Source organism: Capra hircus, chromosome 11, assembly GCF_001704415.2.
Source record: "Capra hircus breed San Clemente chromosome 11, ASM170441v1, whole genome shotgun sequence".
In the NCBI taxonomy this organism is placed as follows: Eukaryota; Metazoa; Chordata; class Mammalia; order Artiodactyla; family Bovidae; genus Capra; species Capra hircus.
The window spans coordinates 18,697,955-18,721,278 of record NC_030818.1 but is presented as its reverse complement, the minus strand read 5'-3'; the positions used below and the strand labels follow the sequence as shown (position 1 = coordinate 18,721,278).

The 23,324-nt window shown below is 40.9% G+C and overlaps 1 protein-coding gene across 1 annotated transcript in view; it reads right to left on the bottom strand.

Moving 5' to 3' along the window:
- The window catches only part of CRIM1 (cysteine rich transmembrane BMP regulator 1), a 210,651-nt gene that overhangs the window by 160,139 nt on the left and 27,188 nt on the right, over positions 1-23,324 (bottom strand). The window contains exon 2 of the mRNA XM_018055113.1: positions 8,612-8,785. Coding sequence (XP_017910602.1) covers positions 8,612-8,785 — 174 coding nt within the window. The remainder of the gene's footprint in view (positions 1-8,611; positions 8,786-23,324) is intronic.

Sequence of the window (23,324 nt, the reverse complement as noted above, 5' to 3'; positions counted from 1 at the left end):
TGGCTGTTATCCAGTATGGTATTTCCTCTAAATTTGTGACAAAATTTATGATGTTGTATTTATTAAAATCCAGGACCAATGATCTCCCTTTTAAACAAATAAAATACCCAGGAACCTTTCTTTAAAAATACCCTGAATCATCATTATTCTTCATAAATCTGTACTGACTAACATGACTTTCATGTAGTTAAAAAAAATATTGTTGCAATTATGCTTAAAATTCAATTCGTGTTCAGAATTCACTCACAAAACACAGAAATGAAGACCCATGCATTTTAGCATGATGCTCTGGCAAGAACACTAGACCTTCTTCCTTATCCCTAAATGCATACATACCTTCATGCTACGGAATGCCCCCAGAGAATGGTGCTTAAAGGAAGGCTTTCATTAACTAGTCACCTTCTCATAAGAAACTGCAAAAACCAAGTCTAAATTTATCAGGTCATGCATCATCGTGGGACTTAATCTCACTGGCTCTGCAAAAATCACCCATGCTCTGCACAACCCTCCCTCCTGAATACCTACGGGCCTTCTAGAACTCAGACTGTCATCACCAACATCCCTTTTGCTGTCATTCTCCCCTCCAGGTGCTCCTTCACCTCTGTGCTCTAATGAACACCTGCGTCCTCCCTGACTGCACTCTGCCCCTTGAAATCCTCCCAAGTGGGCATGGCTTCACCTTCCACATGCCATAAATCCTGAGGGTGCAGGAGGGGTCTTCTTGGTTTTTGTCACTACTTTCAGATCATTCTTCCTTTTCCCCTTAAAAAAAAAAATACCTTGTTTGCATGAAGCACATGCAATCAGATGCTGTCCGAGCTCCATGCAAGTGTTGCATTATCTTCTTACAGAACTTCTGCCTCTTGTTCATTCCCTGTACATTGCTGCTTCCTCCTTGCCAGCAGTGATGGCCTGGCTGGTCACTGTCTAAGTACTCTCCTGCATAACTCAATCTCAGGGCCCTTCACTTTCTATAGGACTCACTATGGGATTTTCCAGGCAATAGTATTGGAGTGGATTGCCATTTCCTTCTCCAATGAAAAACCCTTACCCTAGTTAAATCCACCTTTCCACCTCCACTGCATGGGCCAGGGCCAGAGAAAGGCACAACTGTGCTGGCTGTTCTCCCTTCCAATTTATAGCCGCTAACCTCAAGCATGCGGTCAGCACTAGCAAATGACCCTAATACACTTCCCTACTTAATTCACTCCTCCTCTCTCTGAGTTGTCTATTTTCCATTTCCTCTCCCTCAATTTTTCACACCCTTCTTCCACCTGAACGTTAGCTGACGACCTTGTTTTATAACCTCTGAGAAATAGGAACAATTTTGCTCCTCTCCCTCCTCAATGCCTTTGCTTCTATAATCATCACCATTCTTACATTATTAGTTTTTCCCTTTTTACTAGATCATTCTTGTCATCAAACATGCTGTAACATTTGCCATATTTTTAAAGTCGTTTTTGACCTTAGATCCCTCTGATACAACCATTTCACTTGTTGGTTCCAAGTTTTGAGATGTTTTCCCATTGCTGTTACTTGTACCATTATTCTTCTACTATTTCGGGTTAGGAAACCAGAATCACCTTTGTATATTTTCATCCCTCCCTTACCTATAAGCAGATACTTCATGTTCTTCCATTAAAATGGCGTGCATCCGTTTGCTCTTCCTTGCTTTTCCTTTGCCATCCCCTAGACCCATCTCTAGTGGCACTACATCTAAATAATGTGAAGAGCTCTCCTGCAAGCCTCTACTGCAGAATCTCTCCCTGCTAATACATTACACAACCCCCGCAACTGCAATCTGCCTAATACCGATTTCTTCATGCTCTGCTTCTCTTGGCTTATAAACCTACAGTGACTTTTGATAGCTCCTATTCCTGGGCCTGAGTTCCCTGCACCATGCGAAAGACATTTCATCATCTGGTCCTGTCCTGACTCCTCATCTTTAGTTCCTATCTACCTATAGAAATAAAACCTTGCTCTCCTACATTCATTTCCCAAGTATCTTACACATAAGTCATGCAAATCTCACTTAGACATTTCATTCTTCTGCCCACATCATTCTGCCTGGAATCCATCACCATCCAAATTCTAAACTGTTCAGACTCCAACTCCTCCACGATACTTTATCATATAATTCCAGGTGACATTTTTTTGGCCCTAAGTTCTTAGAGCATTCCAAGTCCTCAACGCTATTAATGATTTAATTATATGCAGTGATATACCATCACTAACTTTTTCATTTGCAATATACTTGAATATAGAGTTTTTTCTTCAACATTGTCTCTCAGGAAAGGAAACCCCACAGTACTGACTTCTTACAAGACCTCAAATATTACAGGGTGCTTTATTTAAAAAAAAAAACAAAGCATGGATCTAAACAGACATTTCTCCAAAGAAGACATGCAGATGGCCAAAAGGCACATGAAAAGATGCTCAACATCACTAATTATTAGAAACACGCAAATCACAACTACAATGAGGTATCACCCTACACCAGTTAGAATGACCATCAGCAAAAAATCTACAGACAATAAATGCTGGAGAGTGTGGAGAAAAGGGAACCCCCCTACAGCATTGGTGGGAATGTAAATTTGTACAGCTACTATGCAGAACAGTACTGCACGTGTGTATGCTCAGTCATGTCGGATTCTTTGTGACCCCATGGACTGTAGGCCGCCAAGTTTCTCTGTCTATGGGATTTCCCAGGCACAAATACTGGAATGGGTTGCCATTTCCTTCTCCAGGAGATCTTCCTGACCCAGGGATCAAAGCTGCTTTCCCTGTGTCTCCTGCATTGGCAGGTGGATTCTTTTTCATCTTTATTTTCTTATTGAAGGATACTTGCTTTACAGAATTTTGCTGTTTTCTATCAAATCTCAACATGGATCAGCCATAGGTATACATATATCCCCTCCTTTTTGAACCTCCCTCCCAACTCCCTCCCCATCCCACCCCTCTAGGTTGATACAGAGCCCCTGTTTGAGTTTCCTGAGCCATACAGAAAATTCCCGTTGGCTATATATTTTACACATGGTAATGTAAGTTTCCATGTTACTCTTTCCATACATCTCACCCTCTCCTCCCCTCTCCCCATGTCCATGAGTCTATTCTCTATATCTGTTTCTCCACTGCTGCCCTGTAAATAAGTACCTTAGTACCATTTTTTAATATTCTGTATATGCACATTAGAATACGATATTTATTTTTCTCTTTCTGACTCACTTCACTCTGTATAATAGGTTCTAGGTTCATTCACCTCATCAGAACTGACTCAAATGGGTTCCTTTTTATGGCTGAGTGATATTCCATTGCGTATATGTACCACAACTTCTTTACCCATTCAGCTGTTGATGGACACCTCCATTGCTTCCATGTTCTAGCTATTGTAAACAGCGCTGCAATGAACAACTGGATACATGTGTCTTTTTCAACCTTGGTTTCTTCAGGGTATATGCCTAGGAGTGGGATTGCTGGGTCATATGGTGGTTTTACTTCTAGTTTTTTTAAGGAATCTCTATACCGTCTTCCATAGTGGCTGTGTCAATTTACATCCCCACCAACAGAGCAAGAGTGTTCCCTTTTCTCCACATCCTCTCCAGCATTTACTGTTTGTAGACTTTTTGATGACGGTCATTCTGACCAGTGTGAGGTGATATCTCATGGTGGTTTTGATTTGCATTTCTCTAATAATGAGTGATGTTGAGCATCTCTTCATGTGTTTGTTAGCCATCTGTAGGTCTTCTTTGGAGAAATGTCTGTTTAGGTCCTTTTACCACTTTTTGATTAGGTTGTTTGTTTTTCTGGCATTGAGTTGTATAAGCTGCTTGTATATTTTGGAAATTAATCCTCTGTCAGTTGTTTCATTTGCTATTATTTTCTCCCATTCTGAGGGTTGTCTTTTCACCTTGCTTAAGTGAAAGAGGAGAGTGAAAAAGTTGGCTTAACGCTCAACACTCAGAAAATGAAGATCACAGTATCTGGTCCCATCACTTCATGGGAAATAGATGGGGAAACAGTGGAAACAGTGGCTGACTTTATTTTTTGGTCTCCAAAATCACTGCAGATGGTGACTGCAGCCATGAAATTAAAAGATGCTTACTCCTTGGAAGGAAAGTTATGACCAACCTAGATAGCATATTGAAAAGTAGAGATAGTACTTTGCCAACAAAGGTCTGTCTAGTCAAGGCTATGGTTTTTCCAGTAGTCATGTATGGATGTGAGAGTTGGACTGTGAAGAAAGCTGAGTGCCTAACAATTGATGCTTTTGAACTGTGGTGTTGGAGAAGACTCTTGAGAGTCCCTTGGACTGCAAGGAGATCTAACCAGTCCATCCTAAAGGAGACTGGTCCTGGGTGTTCTCTGGAAGGAATGATGCTGAGGCTGAAACTCCAATACTTTGGACACCTCATGTGAAGAGCTGACTCATCACAAAAGACCCTGATGCTGGGAGGGATTGGGGGCAGGAGGAGAAGGGGACGACAGAGGATGAGATGGCTGGATGGCATCACCAACTCGATGCACATGAGTTTGAGTGAACTCCGGGAGTTGGTGATGGACAGGGAGGCCTGGTGTGCTGTGATTCATGGGGTCGCATAGAGTTGGACACAACTGAGTGACTGAACTGAACTGATAGTTTCCTTTGCTGTGCAAAAGCTTTTAAGTTTAATCAGGTCCCACTTGTTTACTTTTGATTTTATTTCCATTACTCTAGGAAGTGGGTCACAGAGGAACTTGCTTTATGTCATCGAGTATTCTGCCTATGTTTTCCTCTAAGACTGGCAGGTGGATTCTTTACCAATGAGGCACCTGAGAAGCCATGGAAAACAGTATGGAGGTTCTTTAAAAAACTGAGAACAGAACTACCATATAACTGAGCACTTCCACTTTAAGCCATATAGCTGAAGAAAGCCATAATTCAGTAATTTGGAAAGATATATGCATTCTGATGTTCACTGCAGTACTACTTTACAATAGCCAGGACATGGTAGCAGCCTAAATGTCTATCAACAGAGGAATGGACAAAGAATATATGGTACATATACACAACAAAATATTACTCAGCAATAAAAAAAAAGAACAAAATAATTTCATTTTTGAGATTGTCAAACTGAGTGAAGACTCAACACAGAAAGACAAATATCATATAATACCACATATATATGGAGTCTAAAAAAGGGTACAAATGAGCTTACTTACAAAACAGAAGTAGAGTATTCGGATATAGAAAACAAATTTATGATGACCAGGGGATGGGAACTGGGACTGACATATACGCTTACCATACATAAAATAGATAAATAATAAGAACGTGCCGTACAGCATAGGGAACTCTGCTCAATGCTCTATAACGACCTATAAGGGAAAAGGATCTCGGAAAAAAGATATATATACACATACATATGTACGGAGAAGGCAATGGCAACCCACTCCAGTACTCTTGCCTGGAAAATCCCATGGACGGAGGAGCCTGGTAGGCTGCAGTCCATGGAGTTGCTAAGAGTCAGGCACGACTAAGCGACTTCACTTTCACTTTTCACTTCCATGCATTGGAGAAGGAAATGGCAACCCACTCCAGTATTCTTGCCTGGAGAATCCCAGGGACAGAGGAGCCTAGTGGGCTGCTGTCTATGGGGTCACACAGAGTCGGACACCACTGAAGTGACTTAGCAGCAGCAGCAGCAGCATACATATGTACATGTATAACTGATTCACTTTGTTGAACACCTGAAGCTAACACAACATTGTCAACCACACTCCAGTAAAAATTAAAACTTAAAAACAAACAAACAAAAAAGCCCCAAGAGATCCCCTGGAGTAGGAAATGGCAACCCACTCCAGTATTCCTGCCTGGAAAATTCCATGGACAGAGGAACCTGGAGGGCTACAGCCCACGGGGTCGCAAAGAGTTGAACACGACTGAACAACTGAGCATGCACACACAATTTGTGGAAGATACATTAACCTTAAATGACCTCTACCAATCCCAGTTTGGGATTTTTTATACAGAGGCCAGACAGAATCTGTTAAAAAAAAGGGGGGGTGGTGGTGTGAGCATAAAGAAATTTAATCAGCCACAGTAATTATTCCTGAGGGAATGATGTCAAAATTAGAAGTGCTAGATCTTGTAAACAGCCTTTTCAGAAACACTTTAAAAATCAATGCAGTGAATCGCCACACTGTAAAGATCATAAACATACACCTCACTAATTAAAAATGTAACTGTCCTAGTTTTATGTGCAAAGACACCCTGTTTGGAACAAAACTTGTGATAACCTGGATTCCAAATCAGCTGTATCTCCAACAACTTAGATGGCAGTGAGGAAGGTGTGCGCAGAAACAGGTGTTAAATGACACAGAAAACAGCTCCAGCAAAGACAATGACAGTGACGGAGATGCATTTGACATGTGACTAAAACAGTTAAGTAAAATATAAGACGAGCAGAAAGTAATCCTCTAAACTGCTATATGATGTGACTTAAAATATGCATGAATAATTAAATGAATTAAATAGATATCTGACAGCTTCATCTATGTCCCTGAAGATTTATACACTGAGGTTGGCAAAATTACTGAAAAGCAGGCAATAGAGGTGAGGACAGGGGTGAGCAAAGAGCCTCGAGACAATACAAACGAGCTTGGTGAACTGTGTCAACGGCATAATATGATTCAAAAAAGACTTTACGGGCCTGTCAGTCATCCACTGTGTAGAGCTTAAGTTTCCAATTTTCAAACTGAAGGACTAAACTAAATGTTATCAAAGATTCCTGAGGTTCTTAAACTTTATTTCTTTCGTTTTCTACTTTATTGGTTTAATGATCCGGCAGCACTTGGAAAATACAAACAGAAATGCTATTTTAGAGGCTACTATACATTTCTTAATGGACTTCCCTGGTAGCTCAGCTGCTAAAGAATCCACCTGCAACACAGGGGACCCCGGTTCAATTCCTGGGTTAGGAAGATCCACTGGAGAAGGGATAGGCTACTCACTCCAGTATTCTTGGGCTTCTCTGGTGACTCAGACGGTAAAGAATTCCCCTGCAATGCAGGAGACCTGGGTTCGATCCCTGGGTTGGGAAGATCTCTCAGAGAAGAGAATGGCTACTCACTCCAGTATTCTGGCCAAGAGAGTTTCATGGAGAGAGGAGCCTGGCAGGCTGCAGTCCATGGGGTCTCAAAGAGTCGGACGCGAATGAGCGACTTTCACATACACTTCTTATTCTTTACAACCATTTAATATGTCTTGGAAACAATACAATTCAAAAACTTCAGTCCTGCTCTACTGCTTTCATGAGCTTGATTTTGGACTTGAAAAATCCTTGGTATTCCAAACTATACTACCAGTTTCTCCATCATCGTAGAGATATAAAGTGTATTTTGCAGTAACATGGATAAACCAAGAGACTGTCATACTGATTGAAGTCAGAGAAAGACAAATATCATATGATATCACTTACATGTGAAATCTAAAAAAATGGTCACAAATGAACTTATTGACAAAACAGAAATAGAGTCACAGATGCAGAAAACTCATGGTTACCAGGAGGGGAAAAGGGGGTGATAAACTGGGAGCGTGGGATTGACATACACTACTGTATATAAAATAGGTAACTAATAAGAACCCGCTGTATAGCACGGGGAACCCTTTTCAATACTCTAATGAACTATGTGGGAAGAGAATCTAAAAGAGTGGCTACATGCATTTGTATAACTGATTCACTCTGCTGTATAGCAGAAACTAACACAGCACTGTAAACCAACTAAATACCAACAAAAAGAATTATAGAAAACTAACAAACAAACACAAGAATGTCTCATTCAGCCCTCCTTCCCCGCCAAGTGGAACCTGGGGCTCTGAGATAGTTCACTGCTGCCCAGGGGCACGGCTGAGTCCGAAGCCCAGGCCTCATCCTCTGTGAATTCCGGCAACAAGCCAGGGCACCCAGCTCTGGCTTTGTCACTCCTGATTACTGCAGTCATGAATCATACTTTCAAGTCTTCCATCCTCATCTAGGTTTTATGCATGAATGTACAAAAGTTATGGGCCACGTTAGTATAATTTTCTTGTTATTTTAATGTGATTTCTGACTTCATTCCAGAAGGGAAGCACCCAATGACCTGTCCACACCCACGTGGTTTTGCCCTGCAGCAAAGCCCACCTCGGCCTCCAACAGTCACTGCACAAGGCTCCCACCTCCTCTAAACTGCACATTCTTGCCAGACTGCATTTCTAATCGGCCCTCTCCTCCTGGAGCACCATCCTACGGTAAATCAAGCAGAATGGACATGGTGACAACAGATGCTGATCTCAGGAACGCCTCGTGTGATATCATCCATTAAGTAGAGGTGACCTAGGCAGGCAGGCGCAAACTACTTTGCCCGTACTGCCCCAGTGTCACCATCCCGTGGCTTTTAAGACACACACAAGTGTGCGCAGACACCCATGCACGCATACACCATCACATCCACCCCTGGTCAACTTTTGGAATCTTATTTGAGATCAAAGCTACTACCCACCTCTGTAAGCTCGTCTTTGCCTTTTCCAGCTCAAATATGATCACTGCTCAGAGTTACGTGACGCTAAGGCTTGCGACCGACAGTAAGTACTCACCTTCAATCCTCTTTAAAGCTGAAAGGCACATATCCTTCCTTGGAAACTCGAAGGGATTGTTACAGGTTCGAATGGTGTCACACTCACATTTCCCATTGATTAGATTGCAGCCAGAGACAAGGTTTTCATTGCATGGTTCAAAACCAAGCAGTTGGTCATCATCCCAGTTCTCATCTGGAAAACAATTAACAACCACATAATGTTCGCTTGTTCGCTTCATTCAAAGGCCTGTCTGAAAGCAAAAATGTGAGAAGGTGTCAAGATTAACATCCAGTTTTGAACCTCAATTCAGGAAAGGCAGTCTGGCTGCAATTTTACAAATGAATGAAACCCAACCTCCTAATAAATGAGAAGACTGAAATATAGCCAGCCGCATCAACATTAGTTAGTGGTATTTACAAACATTTCTAATCAAAAACTACTACTCCTCTGATGTGTTATTACAGAAACAATTGAGATTCCTTTAGAGTTTTTCATTTTAAATGATTCCAAGATTTTCCCATGTTCAATAAAACTATAGGAGCTGCATCTGTCAATCTACAAAGTTATTCCAAAAAACTCCAGTTCCTTTTGTTTTTTACCACATCTGATAGAGACTAGTTTCAGGTTTAAAACAGTTTTGAAACATGATACATCAAGGCAGTGCTAATAAATATAAACAGACACCACCCTCCAATGAATGCGCTTCAGTTCAGATGCTAAGGTCTATTACTGCCCACAACCAAGGTCAGGAAAAACAACAAACAAAATTAAGGGCTACAGCCTAGTGAGAGGCTGAAGTCGTCAAATTCTGAAGCTGAGACCAAATCAATGTCCGGGTCAAGGAATGGAGCTGACTGTAAGAAATAAAGTGAAAAGTATTAGTCACTCAGTCATGTCCAACTCTTTGTGACCCCATGGACTGTAGCCCACCAGGCTCCTCTGTCCATGGGATTCCCCAGATAAGAATACTGGAGTGGGTTGCCATTTCTTTCTCCAGGGGATTTTCCAAACCCAGGGATTAAAGCCAGGTCTCTTGCATTGCAGGCAGAATCTTTACCAACTGGGTCACCAGTGTGAAAGTCACTCAGTTGTACCTGATTCTTTGCGACCCCATGGACTACACAATCCATGGAATTCTCCAGGCCAGAACACTGGAGTGGGTAGCCTTTCCCTTCTTTAGGGGATCTTCCCAACCCAGGGATCAAACCCAGGGCTCCCACATTGCAGGCGGATTCTTCAGCAGCTGAGCCACCAGGGAAGACCCTAAAATAGATTTTAAAACCAACTTTCATGGGACCCGGTTCAGAAAAGTGAAGCAAACATGACAGAACCACAGGCAGACTCAATCCTTAACTGAATCCCTCACAGCTGAAACACCTCTTTAGGAAACCAGACTATTTCTCTGAGTCTCTGGTATGTTATATGAGTTTCCCCCTCTCTTAACTTTATCTTTAACAGATACTTTATCACACCTTAACTGGGTACTGACTATTAAACAGTAAACATGTTTCTGATAACCATATCTTGAGAGAATATTTTTAAAGTGCTTGAATTTAAGGTACTTAAACCTGTTGCTCAAAGTAAGGCAGGTATAAAGCCATCTTAACAATGTGTTATTGCAGAAGTCAGTGCAAACAAATGGGTATGATTTTTACAAGGCTAACTTTTCCTTCTGGTGACACTGTTGACTTACTAAGTCAGGAAAAGACTGTTTTCCCTCACTGAAATAAATAATTTTCTTGTCAAGGTGTCTTTAGATGGATATCATTTACAAAACAAAGGGCTTCAGGGTGATTCTTTGAAAAGGGAGAACAGAAAAATCTCCTGTGTTTTGATTTCAGAAGACCAGGCTCTCTTATTTGATCAAACCTTCAGCTCTCAGTAGAATGATTTTAGAAGTTTAAACAAAAACAAAAGTTACCCGTTTGAAGATCTGCTTTCCTATTTAGTCTGTATTTGGCCTTTAGAAATAACAGGTACATAACATGCACACACACAAAGGGACATTCCTATCTTCAAGATGGAAAACCAGAAAAGTACACCGAAACAATTCAACAACGTAAAATAGGTGATGATTTTGTCTTCAGTTATAATACATGATGAAATGGCTCACGTAGATAATTTCTTATCTCTATATTTAATTGCTGACATGTTATTAGTACCACCAGCCTAATCCAGTTCTGTGAAATTTACCATGAAGAAATTTTTTGACTGAATATTCAAATTTGGAATTCCAAGTTAGTTCAATTAGGAATGTAAAAGCTAGTAAGAAACTCGAGTGACATTCAAACCACTGGAAAACTGTATTTCTCCTCTTTCCTCATTCCAAGAAGAAATTTTTATCACTATCATTTTAAATATGTAGAGTTCCTGTATCACCAATGTGTTGAGGGGATTCTGGTGCAGATTCTTCCCTCACAACAAACATCCCTTCCCTCCATTATAACTGGAGTTCCCTGACACATCACTCTGCTGAACCACCGCAGCATCCTCGCACCTGTCTCCTCGCATTACCCAGTTAACTCACTCTGCAGCACAACCATCTTCCTCAAGAGACAAACTTGCTCACTGGCTCTCTCTTGGCAACAAGACAAAGTCCAAACTTCTTATTGTAGATACGATTCGTTATGATACAGCTTGTACCCACCTGTACAGACCTACTGTGCACCAATCCCTCACACAACCTAATGCTCCAGTAAGTACACAGATTCTCACCACAAACCCTCAAGAAACGCTCCCATGCCTTTGCTCACAGAACATCATCTGCCTAAAACACCTCCTTCCCCTTCCTCTTGATAACTCCTATTCATTCCAAAACCCAAGTCAAGGGGTGGGATGACTTGGGAGACTGCATTGACCTATATACACTATTATGTGTAAAACAGATAACTAATGAAGACCTGCTGTGCAGCACAGGGGCCTCTACTCAATGCTCTGTGGTGACCTAAATGGGAAGGAAATCCAACAAAGTGGGGATATGCATAGCTGGTTCACTTTGCTGTACAGCAGAAATTAATACAACATTATAAAGCAACTGTACTCCAATAAAATTTTTTTTAAATTTAAGACAAAAAACAAAAAACACCCAAGTCAAATGTCACTTCTTCGAGAAGTCTTCTCCAGCTATGGGCTGCTCTATCCTCCATGTTCCTATAAACACCTGTGCACACCTCTTATCCTTTCTAGTAATGGCTTCATGTAAGTCAAACTTCCCCATTAGACAAACAGTCCTCAGGCACAAGAACCAGATCCTATCCAACTCTGAATATCCTAACCCCATGATATAAATACAACCGTATTTCTCATGTCACTGATATGGTAAATGCTGCTGTCTATGCTTTTTTTTAAAAAAAAAAAAAACAACACAGACAATGCCTTATTAAAAAATATATAGATACATATCAAGGAGAACTGTTTCATTATAATGAACTTGTTTACGCAATAAAAATCTTATTCAAAAAGCTTATTAGTAAAGTGTTAATGAGGCAGGCATTTTGAAAAAATTCTCAGACATACTTTGGTACCTTTAGGCATCATCTGTCATTATCTCTTTTCCAGGTCAGCTCTAGACTTCAGCCTTATCACCTGGTTGGCATCATGGGCACTTCCAAAGAGTTCATCTCAGGGCCAATTTGTTTTCACTGCCAGATGTTTTTCTCTGCCTCCCCACAGGAAGACCATTTTCCCTGAGTGTGGAGTCACAATTAAAAGGCAACTTCCCTTAATACCCACCCCAGCTCCTTACTGTTCTCAGAAGCCTTTTGGCAGAAACGACAGGCTGCACCCCATGGTGCACAGGTGAGCCTGGCCACCCCTCAGGAAATGTCACGGCCGCTGTGTCCAGTCAGGACGCCTCTGACTCTAAAGCCAAAAACGTCTTAGATGCTTTTATTTTCTTTCTTGAGAGGAAACCCTTTCAATTCTAGGCCCCTATCTTAATCAATACTTTGTTTTTCTTCTTGGCAAATAGTTTCCTTAGCAACCGCTGCTTCATAGGGATCAAGTACAACATGTTCTTGAGACAAATGCTTTTGTGTTGTTCTATTACAGAACATTATACTTTAACATAATTTATCAGCCAACCAACAGAGACTGAAAAGCAAAAATTCAGTGAGGTCTGATTACAGAGAAATAAAATCTGAGCCCAGCAGCGCCACTGACAGCACTCAACAAATTTGATGTTTTAAAATTTCTTTTCTTAAGTAAATCCATGTATACAGCACAAGGATCAAGGTTCTGATTCTGACACAGTTTTTCATTTCTCCTTGGACTGGTCAAGGGTTAGAAGGAAGAAAAAAAAAAAAGAGTTAATAACAGGAACAGCTATGACAAACCTGGACAGCATATTAAAAAACAGAGACATTACTTCGCTGACAAAGGTTCATATAGTCAAAGCTATGGTTTTTCCAGCAGTCATGTATGGATATGAGAAGTGGACCGTAAAGAAAGCTGAGCACGGAAGAATTGATGCTTTTTGAACTGTGGTGCTGGAGAGGACTCTTGAGAGTCCCTTGGACCGCAAGGAGATCCAAGCAGTCAATCCTACAGGAAATCAGTTCTGAATATTCATTGGAAGGACTGATGCTCAAGCTGAAGATACAATTCTTTGGCCACCTGATGTGAAGAGTTGACTCACTGGAAAAGATCCTGATTCTGGGAAAGATTAAAGGTAGAAGGATAAGGGCATGACAAAGGATGAGATGGTTGGATGGCACCACCGATGCGATGGACATGAGTTTGAGCAAGTTCTGGGAGTTGGTGATGGACAGGAAAGCCTGGCATGCTGCAGTCCATGGGGTCACAAAGAGTCAGACACAATTGAGCGACTTAACTAAATAACAGGAATACTGCCCTTTATTTATATCAAGTAATTTTTCTCTTGTGTTCTCCATGCGACAAAAAGTAGTCTTTGAGACTGAAAGGTCAAGATATCTGACATACCTCTGCAAATTTATTTTTAAGATTGTAACTCCTTCAAGACACCAAATCCAAATGCTGTTTTTTCTAAATATAAAATGAGAGAAATTTTATAATTTCATGTATGAAAGCCTGGCGTGCCACGATTCATGGCGTCGCAAAGAGTCGGACACGACTGAGCGACTGAACTGAACTGAATGTATGAATTAAAATTCATGCATGTTCAAATATAACTAAATGTTTGAGTACTCTAGTGAACAGTCAGTTATAACTGTGGCTAATCTGACATCTCCAACTGGGATGTTTATAAGACAATGTGATGCTTTTCCTCGAGACAACTGTGGGATTTCGGTAGGCAGGATCATTTCATGTGTACTTTCCATTTCATTCCACAGAATATTCATAAGATATGTAACCAGTGATTGAAGTTTAGGAAAATTAGGACTTCCCTTGTGGTCCAGTGATTAGGAATCTGCCTGCCAATGCAGGGGACACAGCTTCGATCCCTTATCTGGGAGGATCCCACGTGCCATGGGACAACTACGCCTGAGCGCCGCAGCTACTGAGCCCGTGGGTCTAGAGCCTGTGCTCTGCAACAAGAGAGACCACACAGTGAGAAGTCCGCGCATCACAACTAAGGGGTAGCCCCCACTCACTCCAACTAGACAAAGCCCCTCACAGCAACAAAGACCCAGTGCAACCAAAAATAATTTTAAAATAAAAATATTTCTTAAAAGAGACTTGATTAAGTTAATAATATGTACTACTTCAATAAAGGGCATTGTTAAGGGAAACTGATTTTTTTTACTTGGTTATTAGTATTAATTTACTGCAACTGAATGGCAGTAACTGTCGAATACAGTTTGGGGTCACAGCCTCTGCTCAGGCCAAGATGTCAGCAGTTTTACCAGCACTGCCTTTGTACCACCAGTGCAAATGTTGACACACAGAATAAAAGCAAACAATATGTTAGTATTACTGTGAAAATGACTCTGACCTCATGCACTACTTGAAAAGGTCTCTTGGGGTTCCCCCAGGGTCTGTGGCCCGCATTTTGAGAACCGCTGTTCTAAAAAGCATGCCTCACTGGTACACTTAGGCCAAGACAGAACAGGAGTCAGGTTTAAGAACTAACAAAAGGACACTGGGTACCTCTTCTCCTAAAAGCTACTGCTGCTGCTAAGTCACTTCAGTCATGTCCGACTCTGTGTGACCCCATAGATGGCAGCCCACCAGGCTCCCCCGTCCCTGGGATTCTGCAGGCAAGAACACTGGAGTGGGTTGCCATTTCCTTCTCCAATGCATCAAAGTGAAAAGTGAAAGTGCAATTGCTCAGTTGTGTCTGACTCTTCACGAACCCATGGACTGCAGCCTACCAGGCTTCTCCATCCATGGGAATTTCCAGGCAAGAGTACTGGAGTGGCCTAAAAGCTACCGCTGAATCATAAAAACACATTTCTCTAATGTAACTTTACTTAATACATAATTTGGAACAGAATGATGTCAGTATAAAGCAGAAGGTGGGCTGTTATGTGTGATTTTAATGCTATACTGTTATAAAAAGATCAAGAGCAAGTTCTCTCACAATAAAAGGAAAAGTCTGCAGTTAATGAATATGTTAAGAAAATATCTTATAATCTCATTTAAATTCCTTCCTCTAATGCAAGAAATGGCTGCCCTAGTGGCTGAACTTTCACTACATTCAACTGTCTGGAGAGGTTGTAAATGAAAAAGCTAGAGATATTCTCCTCTGTGTATAAAAATCATGATGAAGAAACTACCCCTAGATCTTTAATTCTGATGAAACCAGTCTCCATTCAGAGTAAGTATCTGCGAGGCCTCAACCCCTGGAGGAAGCAGCATGAACTCAGGAGTGTGTGAGGCTGCAGACATGGTTTGCCAGAGCCCAGATGCAAATGTAAAGGGTGGCTTAATTGAGTCTGGATCTTTATTTGGATTTTTATTGTTTATATTTATCCTCTGTGTATGCAGTTCCACAGGTTTTACATGACCTGCCATCCCTATTGTCCCCAACAGCTCTCTATAGTCTAATGAGTGATTTTACAAAAAAAAATTTAAGAGTGTACATGGGGTGCCAAATCAGAAACACTTAAAACACCTGTACGTCCAACAGCCACTCTCAGTCTTATTCTGGACTTGGTGTTTTTGCTTCATGGACTACTTTCCAACATTCTTGATGATGCCTGAAATTCCTTCTTCCCACAGTTGATATAACAGATTCTAAGTGCAGAGGCTAGTGAGAAAGGAGCTGTGATCCTCAGGGTAGGGGAGGGGAAAAGGATGTGAAAGAGGAGGAATCTTGGAAGATGTACGAAGACTCATCAGCCGCAGATCTGGGAAGCAGCAGTCGTGGTTTAGTTGCTAAGTTGTGTCCAACTCTGTTGTGACCCCATGGACTGTGGCCTGCCTCGGGGGTTATATCCGCTCTATGCTCAGGAACCAGCCATGGCAACCCTGGCCTAACTGGACCTAGATTCCACTTCTCTACTCTTCAAAATATCTTTCCATCTGCTTGCTGGAGTCTGAAATTCCATTAACATGGAAAAAAATGTTTCAGGTATGACTGCACATATTGGACAAAGTACTGCGTGTTCACCTGAAATGTCCAACTTCCTGAGGGCACAAAGCATCCCCAGACTCAGAGCCTTATCTTTCCCACCTCATGAAGAGCTTAGGGTGCCACAGTTTACTCCAAACCCAGATACAACTGCACCCCATTATGTGGTATTCCACTCACCAGAAATACGCTACAGCAGCTATTAAAAAGCAAGACACAAATTCATAGTACACACTCAGAAGCTCACAGTAATGGAATTCTGTTGGCAGAAGAGAGTCTGCCGGGAATATATATCAGATTAATTCTCCAGCTGTTCACATATCCCTGTGGCTACAGTAAGATGCAAATAGCTAATACTGGCATCTCTTTCCATGCCAGCCTAGAAACTCTGTTGTAATGTAAAATTGCTGCTCTTAACTCCCCCAGCTCCTGGCTGGCTGTTATCAGGCATTCTGTTCTGCTCAAGGAGGAATCTAACATAGCGAGCTTTCATTCTCTCTCCTTCCAGCCTACGGCGTTATGTTCCAAAAGCTGGTGCTTCCCTCTCTCTCTCTTCTGCATGCTGCAATCGGTGCAAAGCAGAAGGGCAAAATTATGGTTATCAACAGAAATGACTCACGTTATAAACATTTGTTTTATAGGCATTTTCACAGAATAAAACTATGTTAGGCATATGTAGCTATGTACCAGAGTGGACAAAGTCTGAACCTAAAACAATGGAAATATTAAAATATGCACACAATTTTTGGGGAAAGATTCTTAAACCAGTTTGAAAGATTCTTAAACAAACTCTATAAATATGTAACAAGCAAACATGACCACTGATTCATATTATGTCCAAGTAGGGAAGTCTTCGAAAAACAGTGCTGATTCAATTGACTAAATCAATTTATAGTAAAACATTTGTGAATGAAAAGTAATGTTCCACTGCTGTAACTTTTGTCAGACACCACAGCAATACAGCTATCAGATGATGACCACGGAGGATCTACAGCCATGTAAAGTCAGTCATTCTTCCATCCATCCCTCCTTCCCAACATTCGTTCCTCCAACAGTTACTGGTATTCTATTAAAAGTCAAGAGCTGAACAAGGAAGGTACTAAGAATTTAAAACACTAGGAAAGAGGAGTTTACAGTACAATTTCCCACCACTCTAACCAAAACCATACCAAGTATGTGAATAAAATGTTCCTAAGAATCCTGAGACAGAGGAAAAGATCAAGGAAAGGATAATTTCCTTTTTGATAATAGGAAGCTGGTGGGGACAGAGAAGAACTTAAGAGAAGATAAGCAGTATCTCTAGAAACAAGGAATTCATGAAACAAGATGAGGAAAAGAGAGATCGGGGCTGCAGCACACAACTCTATTTCACAATCCTGCCTAAAGCCGGGACTGTCTATCCTCAGTTGAAAGTGGAAAAGCAGATAGCCCAGAGGTCTGTCCTCATGGAGAGGGGATCACCACTTAGTTCTGTCATTAGAGTGACTCTGAGCAAGGCAGTTAGTCCTCTCAGCTCCAATTCATCACTAACATGGAAGTGTAATGGATAATCCATGAGGTCCCTTTAGACATCATCCTTGTGTTTCCTCGATTCTGGCACCTTTGTTGAAATTGTACAATTCAATTTACTGGACAGTGTCAGAAAACCACAAGCTTATGGTGGTCATAATTTAAATTTAAAATAATTTCCCATTTATCTGACCAGTTTAAGGTTTGGAAACCAATCACCATGCATTGTAAGGCAAGCCAAGGGTGCTTTTAATATAACAAATATCACTTTGCAGGACCTTTCCAGCACATCTAGTCCTACAGGATTAAAACAGGATTGGCCTTGAATTGATAACTACTAAAGCACTGTGTCGCTACACAGTTGCCTCAACTTCTGTATATATTTGGAAATTTTTATGATAAAAATGTTTTTTAATGGGAAGAGACTATAGGAAAATTCATCAAATACTTAAAGTGAAGAGCAATGGAAATGGCACAGGTTGATACTGATGAGACACAGTTAAAAGGGACACCGTTAAACACGCAGTGTTTAAAGGGAAATTTCGCAGGAAATAAGGTAAAAAAAAAAAGAAATTGAATTGAATTCAATTGAAATTAGAAAAAGAGCAATAAAGCAAATCAAAAGAAACAAAGATAATATCTGGAGAAAATGCAATAGAGATAAAAGCAACAGGGATGATTAACATAATAAAAACTGATTCTTCAGAAAGATTCTTATGCTATCTCATAAATGGTTTATGACTAACAGTTCCGTCTATGCATGTCACCTCATTCAGGTAGGTACTTGGACATATATTAATATTGTTTTCAATAGGTTTCTCTTAGGTGGTTTTACCAGGAAGTTAGACATTAAGTGGTTACATTTTTGAAATTTTTTTAAATAATCAAAACAAGAATCTTCATTATTCATGGAAACTCTTCCCTTGCTACAATTAGTCTGACGGAACCCAATGGTATAGAACTCAACCCCCTACATTTCTTCTACTTTAAGACTGAATCTCAGTATTTTTAAAGGAAAACTTCAGGCCTTCTCCACTGGCCCATGCGTGTGCAGTGTTAGACCTTCTGGTCAGGCACGTGCCATTACTAAGACACACAGGCTTCTCTGAGCATGAATGTCCACTAAAACATGTAATTTCCTTGTTTCACCAGCTTTAAAGTATATTGGTACTGTTATCAAATGCACTGTTACTTACAAATTAATACATCTTAGTTGAGGGAAAAATTATCTTGGAGAAGTATTTAATTCTTTCACATTTCCTCTCTTCATCTCAATTCCCTAAAAGTCATCCTTTAAGCCAGATGATTATTTTCCTATAGAAGGGCTTTGGTGTAAATAATACCTAGTAAGGGTGTTAAAAGAACTGCCCTATCAAACTTCTTAAGGATGTGGAGTCAGAAAACAGCAATTTCCAAATAAAGTCCAACATCTGGCCGTTCAAGTCTCTGGCACGGAACACAAAGCCTTGTTTAGATTTGATCACAGACCGCCTCTTCACCCTCATCTCTCCCACTCTTCCCCACTCACTGCAGCAATACTTTATAAAGGCATGCTCCCAAAGGACCCATACTGTTCGTGACCCCTCAGCTTTGCAAAGCCATTCTCTCTGGCTAAGAAAGCTGCTTCCCTTTACCTGCTTTGAAAGCTCCTATTTAATCTTTAATACTTTCTCCAGGTTTCATCTGCTCTATAGGGACTAAATCAAGAATTACCTCCTCTGTAGGAGTTCTATTACATATCCATTAGAATTATTTCATTTATGGCAGTATAATGAAATTGCTCATCTCATCTCCACCAGAAAAAGTAGGTTCTTTTTTGTCATTGGGCTATCACAAGGCTTGCAAATAGTAGCTCAGCAAAATAAATATTTGCAGAAGGAATAAACAGGAATAGGAGGACCTGAATTTCAGCAAAGCAATCGAAATCTTTAAGTGCCAAATGTTTTTGGAAAGTAAGTTTGGTGGTAGGAAAGACACACAATTATTCAGAAATAGCTGAGAAACACCTTTTTATCCCAGTTTTTCTGCTGAAACATTAATACTGAAAACATTTCCTGTGAAACATTAATACTGACTCAAGTTTTCTTTCAGCCTCAACATTTTATTACCCTATACTTCCAAATATCAATAAATATTTATGTCGTGTTGAATGGGTGAACGAAGGTAATATTCCTCAACCAACATTGGATAAAAAAATAATAAATAATAATAAATTCTTATTATCCCCCTTCCTACCACTTTTGTCTATCATGACCATAATTAGATAATGTGACAGAGTTAATGCTTCTTGTCAGAAAAGTACTTGTATGAATAATACACAGTACCACTTTATAAATATTAATGTATGCTCCAACCTAAAATCTGTTAGTCAAATGATCAAGAATCAAACAGAAGACTAGATATGAGAATGCCATTTTTACCTGACTGTACTCACCCCAAAGTATAAAGCACAACAGGGAAGAGAAGAAATGTGACCAGAATTCAAACAAGAACAACAAAATGAGCATGGTATTCTGAAAATAAGCACTCCGAGGGCTATAAATGTTTCATTATACTAGCTGAACAATTAACACAGATAATGAAACACATTTCACAACATGTCCCACCCCTTCAGTCAGCGAACATTTTCTAAGCCACGGCCCTTCCTAGGTGCTTTCCATAGATTCCCACACAAGCAGGCAACAGGAGGAACTGAAGAACAGGGAAGTGAGGTGGGCAAGAGCTAGACAGGCTGAGTCCAGAGAACTCGAGCACCATGGAAAAGAAAGGGAAGTGAAAGTCCTCAGTCGTGTCCCACTCTGCAACCCTACCATGGGCTATACAGTCCACGGAATTCTCCAGGCCAGAATACTGGAGTGGGTAGCCTTTCCCATCTCCAGGGGATCGTCCCAACCCAGGGATCGAACCCAGGCCTCCCGTATTGCAGGCAGATTCTTTACCAGATGAGCCACAAGGGAAGCCCCAAAGAAAGGGAGGAACACTGTTATTCTTTCATGTCACAATGGAGCAGCCCATCTCAAGTGAATATGATGGTCCACGGCTGATGGTCATTACTCGAGCGGCCAGCAGAGCCTCCGACACATTCTCAGCCAAGACGATGGCATTGCTGGTGCCTTTGGAAACATCTGGAAACCTGACAGTATGAACGTGATCTCAACTATTCTATCATCCAGGAAACAAGGGTTTCCTTGCGAAATAATGCCTCCACACAAAGCAATACTCCTGAGGCGAAAGTAATGATTTCTAAGAGGTGTAATGATCTGTAAGTAGCATTAAGGAATCCCTTCAGGATAATGAATTAGTGAAACCAGTCAGCAACTGTTTTGAAAGAAATGTCTTTATAAATCAACTTGGGCACTGCTGTGAACCTCAACTTAGTGTTTCTTCAAAGTAAACCAAGTAGAAGATAAGTCAAAGAGTGACCACCTTTGATTTCAACAATTTTATTTCTAACTGATCCTTACCACTAACTCCCAATACTATTCTACAACAAAATATCACCCCTGAATATCACACACCCAAACCTTTAAACTTTTCTGTTAGCAAGTTTCCATGTATGATCTTATTTATCCCTACACACTCCATGGATCTCCAGCTACCTGGTCCTGGCAACAAAACGCAATTTGCCAGCAATATTCAATGAACATTTTTTTATTTTCTTTTTTTTTAATGTGCCCAGTTTCATTGTAACTGAACGTTTGATGTGTATGTCCAGATTGCTTTTCTCTTAAAAAAAATATTAAAATCCACATTGCTACTGTATGTTTATATGGGAAGAAGTATTAGAAATTAGTAATGAGAATCAGAGAAGTCCCTGGTGGTCCAGTGGTTAGGGCTTGGCACTTTCACTGTGGGGGCCTGGGTTCAATGCATGATTGGGGAACTAAGATCCCATAAGATGTAAGGTGTGGTCAAAAAAAAGAAATGAGAATCAGAGTGACAACTGGGGTCTATTAAGAAATCTCACACCACACAGCGCCTCTCTGATACACTGATTCTTAAGGTCATCAAGTCTTTGAAATTTACCCTGGAACTCTCCTCCTAGAAGCAAATGTAGATAAGGGGGCAATGAAAAACAGGACTCTTGGGCTTCCCTGGTCGTCCAGTGGTGAAGACTCTGCACTTTCAATGCAGAGAGCATGGGTTAGACTGGGGAACTAAGATCCCACAGGCTGTGCAGTATATGTGGGGGGTTGGGGAAGGGTGGGTTAGGACTCATGCCTTAGGATATGTCAAGAAATGAACATTAATCACTTGGGAGGTCTATGTTTTATACAGCAATGATTTTATCCCTAAGATTCACGTGAAATAGACCATACACGCAAATATAGCAAGACCCAAAACTAAGCAATTTTAAGAACATGTTTGAAAAATATATTTGCATATTTCCCTCAACACTGTTGTTTCCTCTGTGTAGTAATTGAACCTCGACACCTCATGGATGCCAAGTTCTGATACCCTGGGGGTCTTGGCGATGACATCAACACTACCCCACCATCTTCAATGGCTTCCACTTGATTCCAGAGTCAAGCCTAACCCCTCACACTGATAAATGGGGCCTGTGCCTGGGCCCCAACTAACCCCCCAGTAACCTACCCCCTACTGAGTGGCCAGCACCTCTTACCTCCAGCACTGAAGCCTCAGGGCCTGGGGACCTGTGTCCCCTCCACCCAGAATGTCCCCTGCCCCTTCTGTGCCCATTCACTCTCCCACCCCTTCAGGATTCCAATCAAACTCAACTACTTGCCAAGAAGTTCCATGACTACTCCATTCAAACTGAAAACCTCTGCACAGCTGTTCCCCTTCTCGGCTTTATTTTCCTGCACACACTGCATATCCCTCTGGCACAGTACATGTCTTACGTACTATTTGTAATATTGTTCGTTTTGTCTCTCTCTACCAGAAAGCTCCAGATTGAAAGAAATTTTTGTCTCTCCTGGTCATAGTTCTGTCGTCCAGACCTAGAACAGGGCTTAGCACAGCAGGTCCTCCACAAACACTTACTAAATCAACTCTCAGAATTCTGCTGCTTCCATTCCCTCTGCGTGGCATGGGCTTTCTTACACTAATGAAATCTGCTACCATCTTCCTGTGTGTGGCTTAAATGTCTTCTTGAAGTTAACTTGATTTTTTTCCCACCCACTTCACTATCCAAAGACACTGCGGCTGTGTGTTTGCAGCTGGATTCTGAGCTGCTGGAGGAGTGGGGGACTGTGTCTTCCTTATTTCTAGAGCCACTTCATGCTGTGCTGAGTAGGATCCCAATCCTTACTTGATAAATGTTGAAAATGAATGGGAAACTGGACTAGTGGACTACTCTATTAACAATATCCTGTGTGTGGGGGTGGGGGGTGGGGGGCAGGAAGTAGCAGCTTTAAAGATGTTCTGTGGGTATGTAAGATTCAGGTTTACTATGTTCTTCAATCCTTATGCATTTATATTTCATATCTTTCTGGAATGTTTTAAGTACAAAAGAATAAGCTTTATAATAATTCATGACTACAGAGGCTGAGGAACCAAGTATTATTTTGGTATTTTAAAATATTGCCAAGAAACTTTCTTTCAAAGTCAAAAAAAAGTTGATAAATTTCTTTCTGCATTTCAAATTTAAACACATGCCTGCATAAACATACACATTTAGAGAATAACTAATTTGCTACCAAAACAAAACATAAATAAAACCCACATGAATCACCCAGTCCTTTTTCCACATGCTACTACAACAGC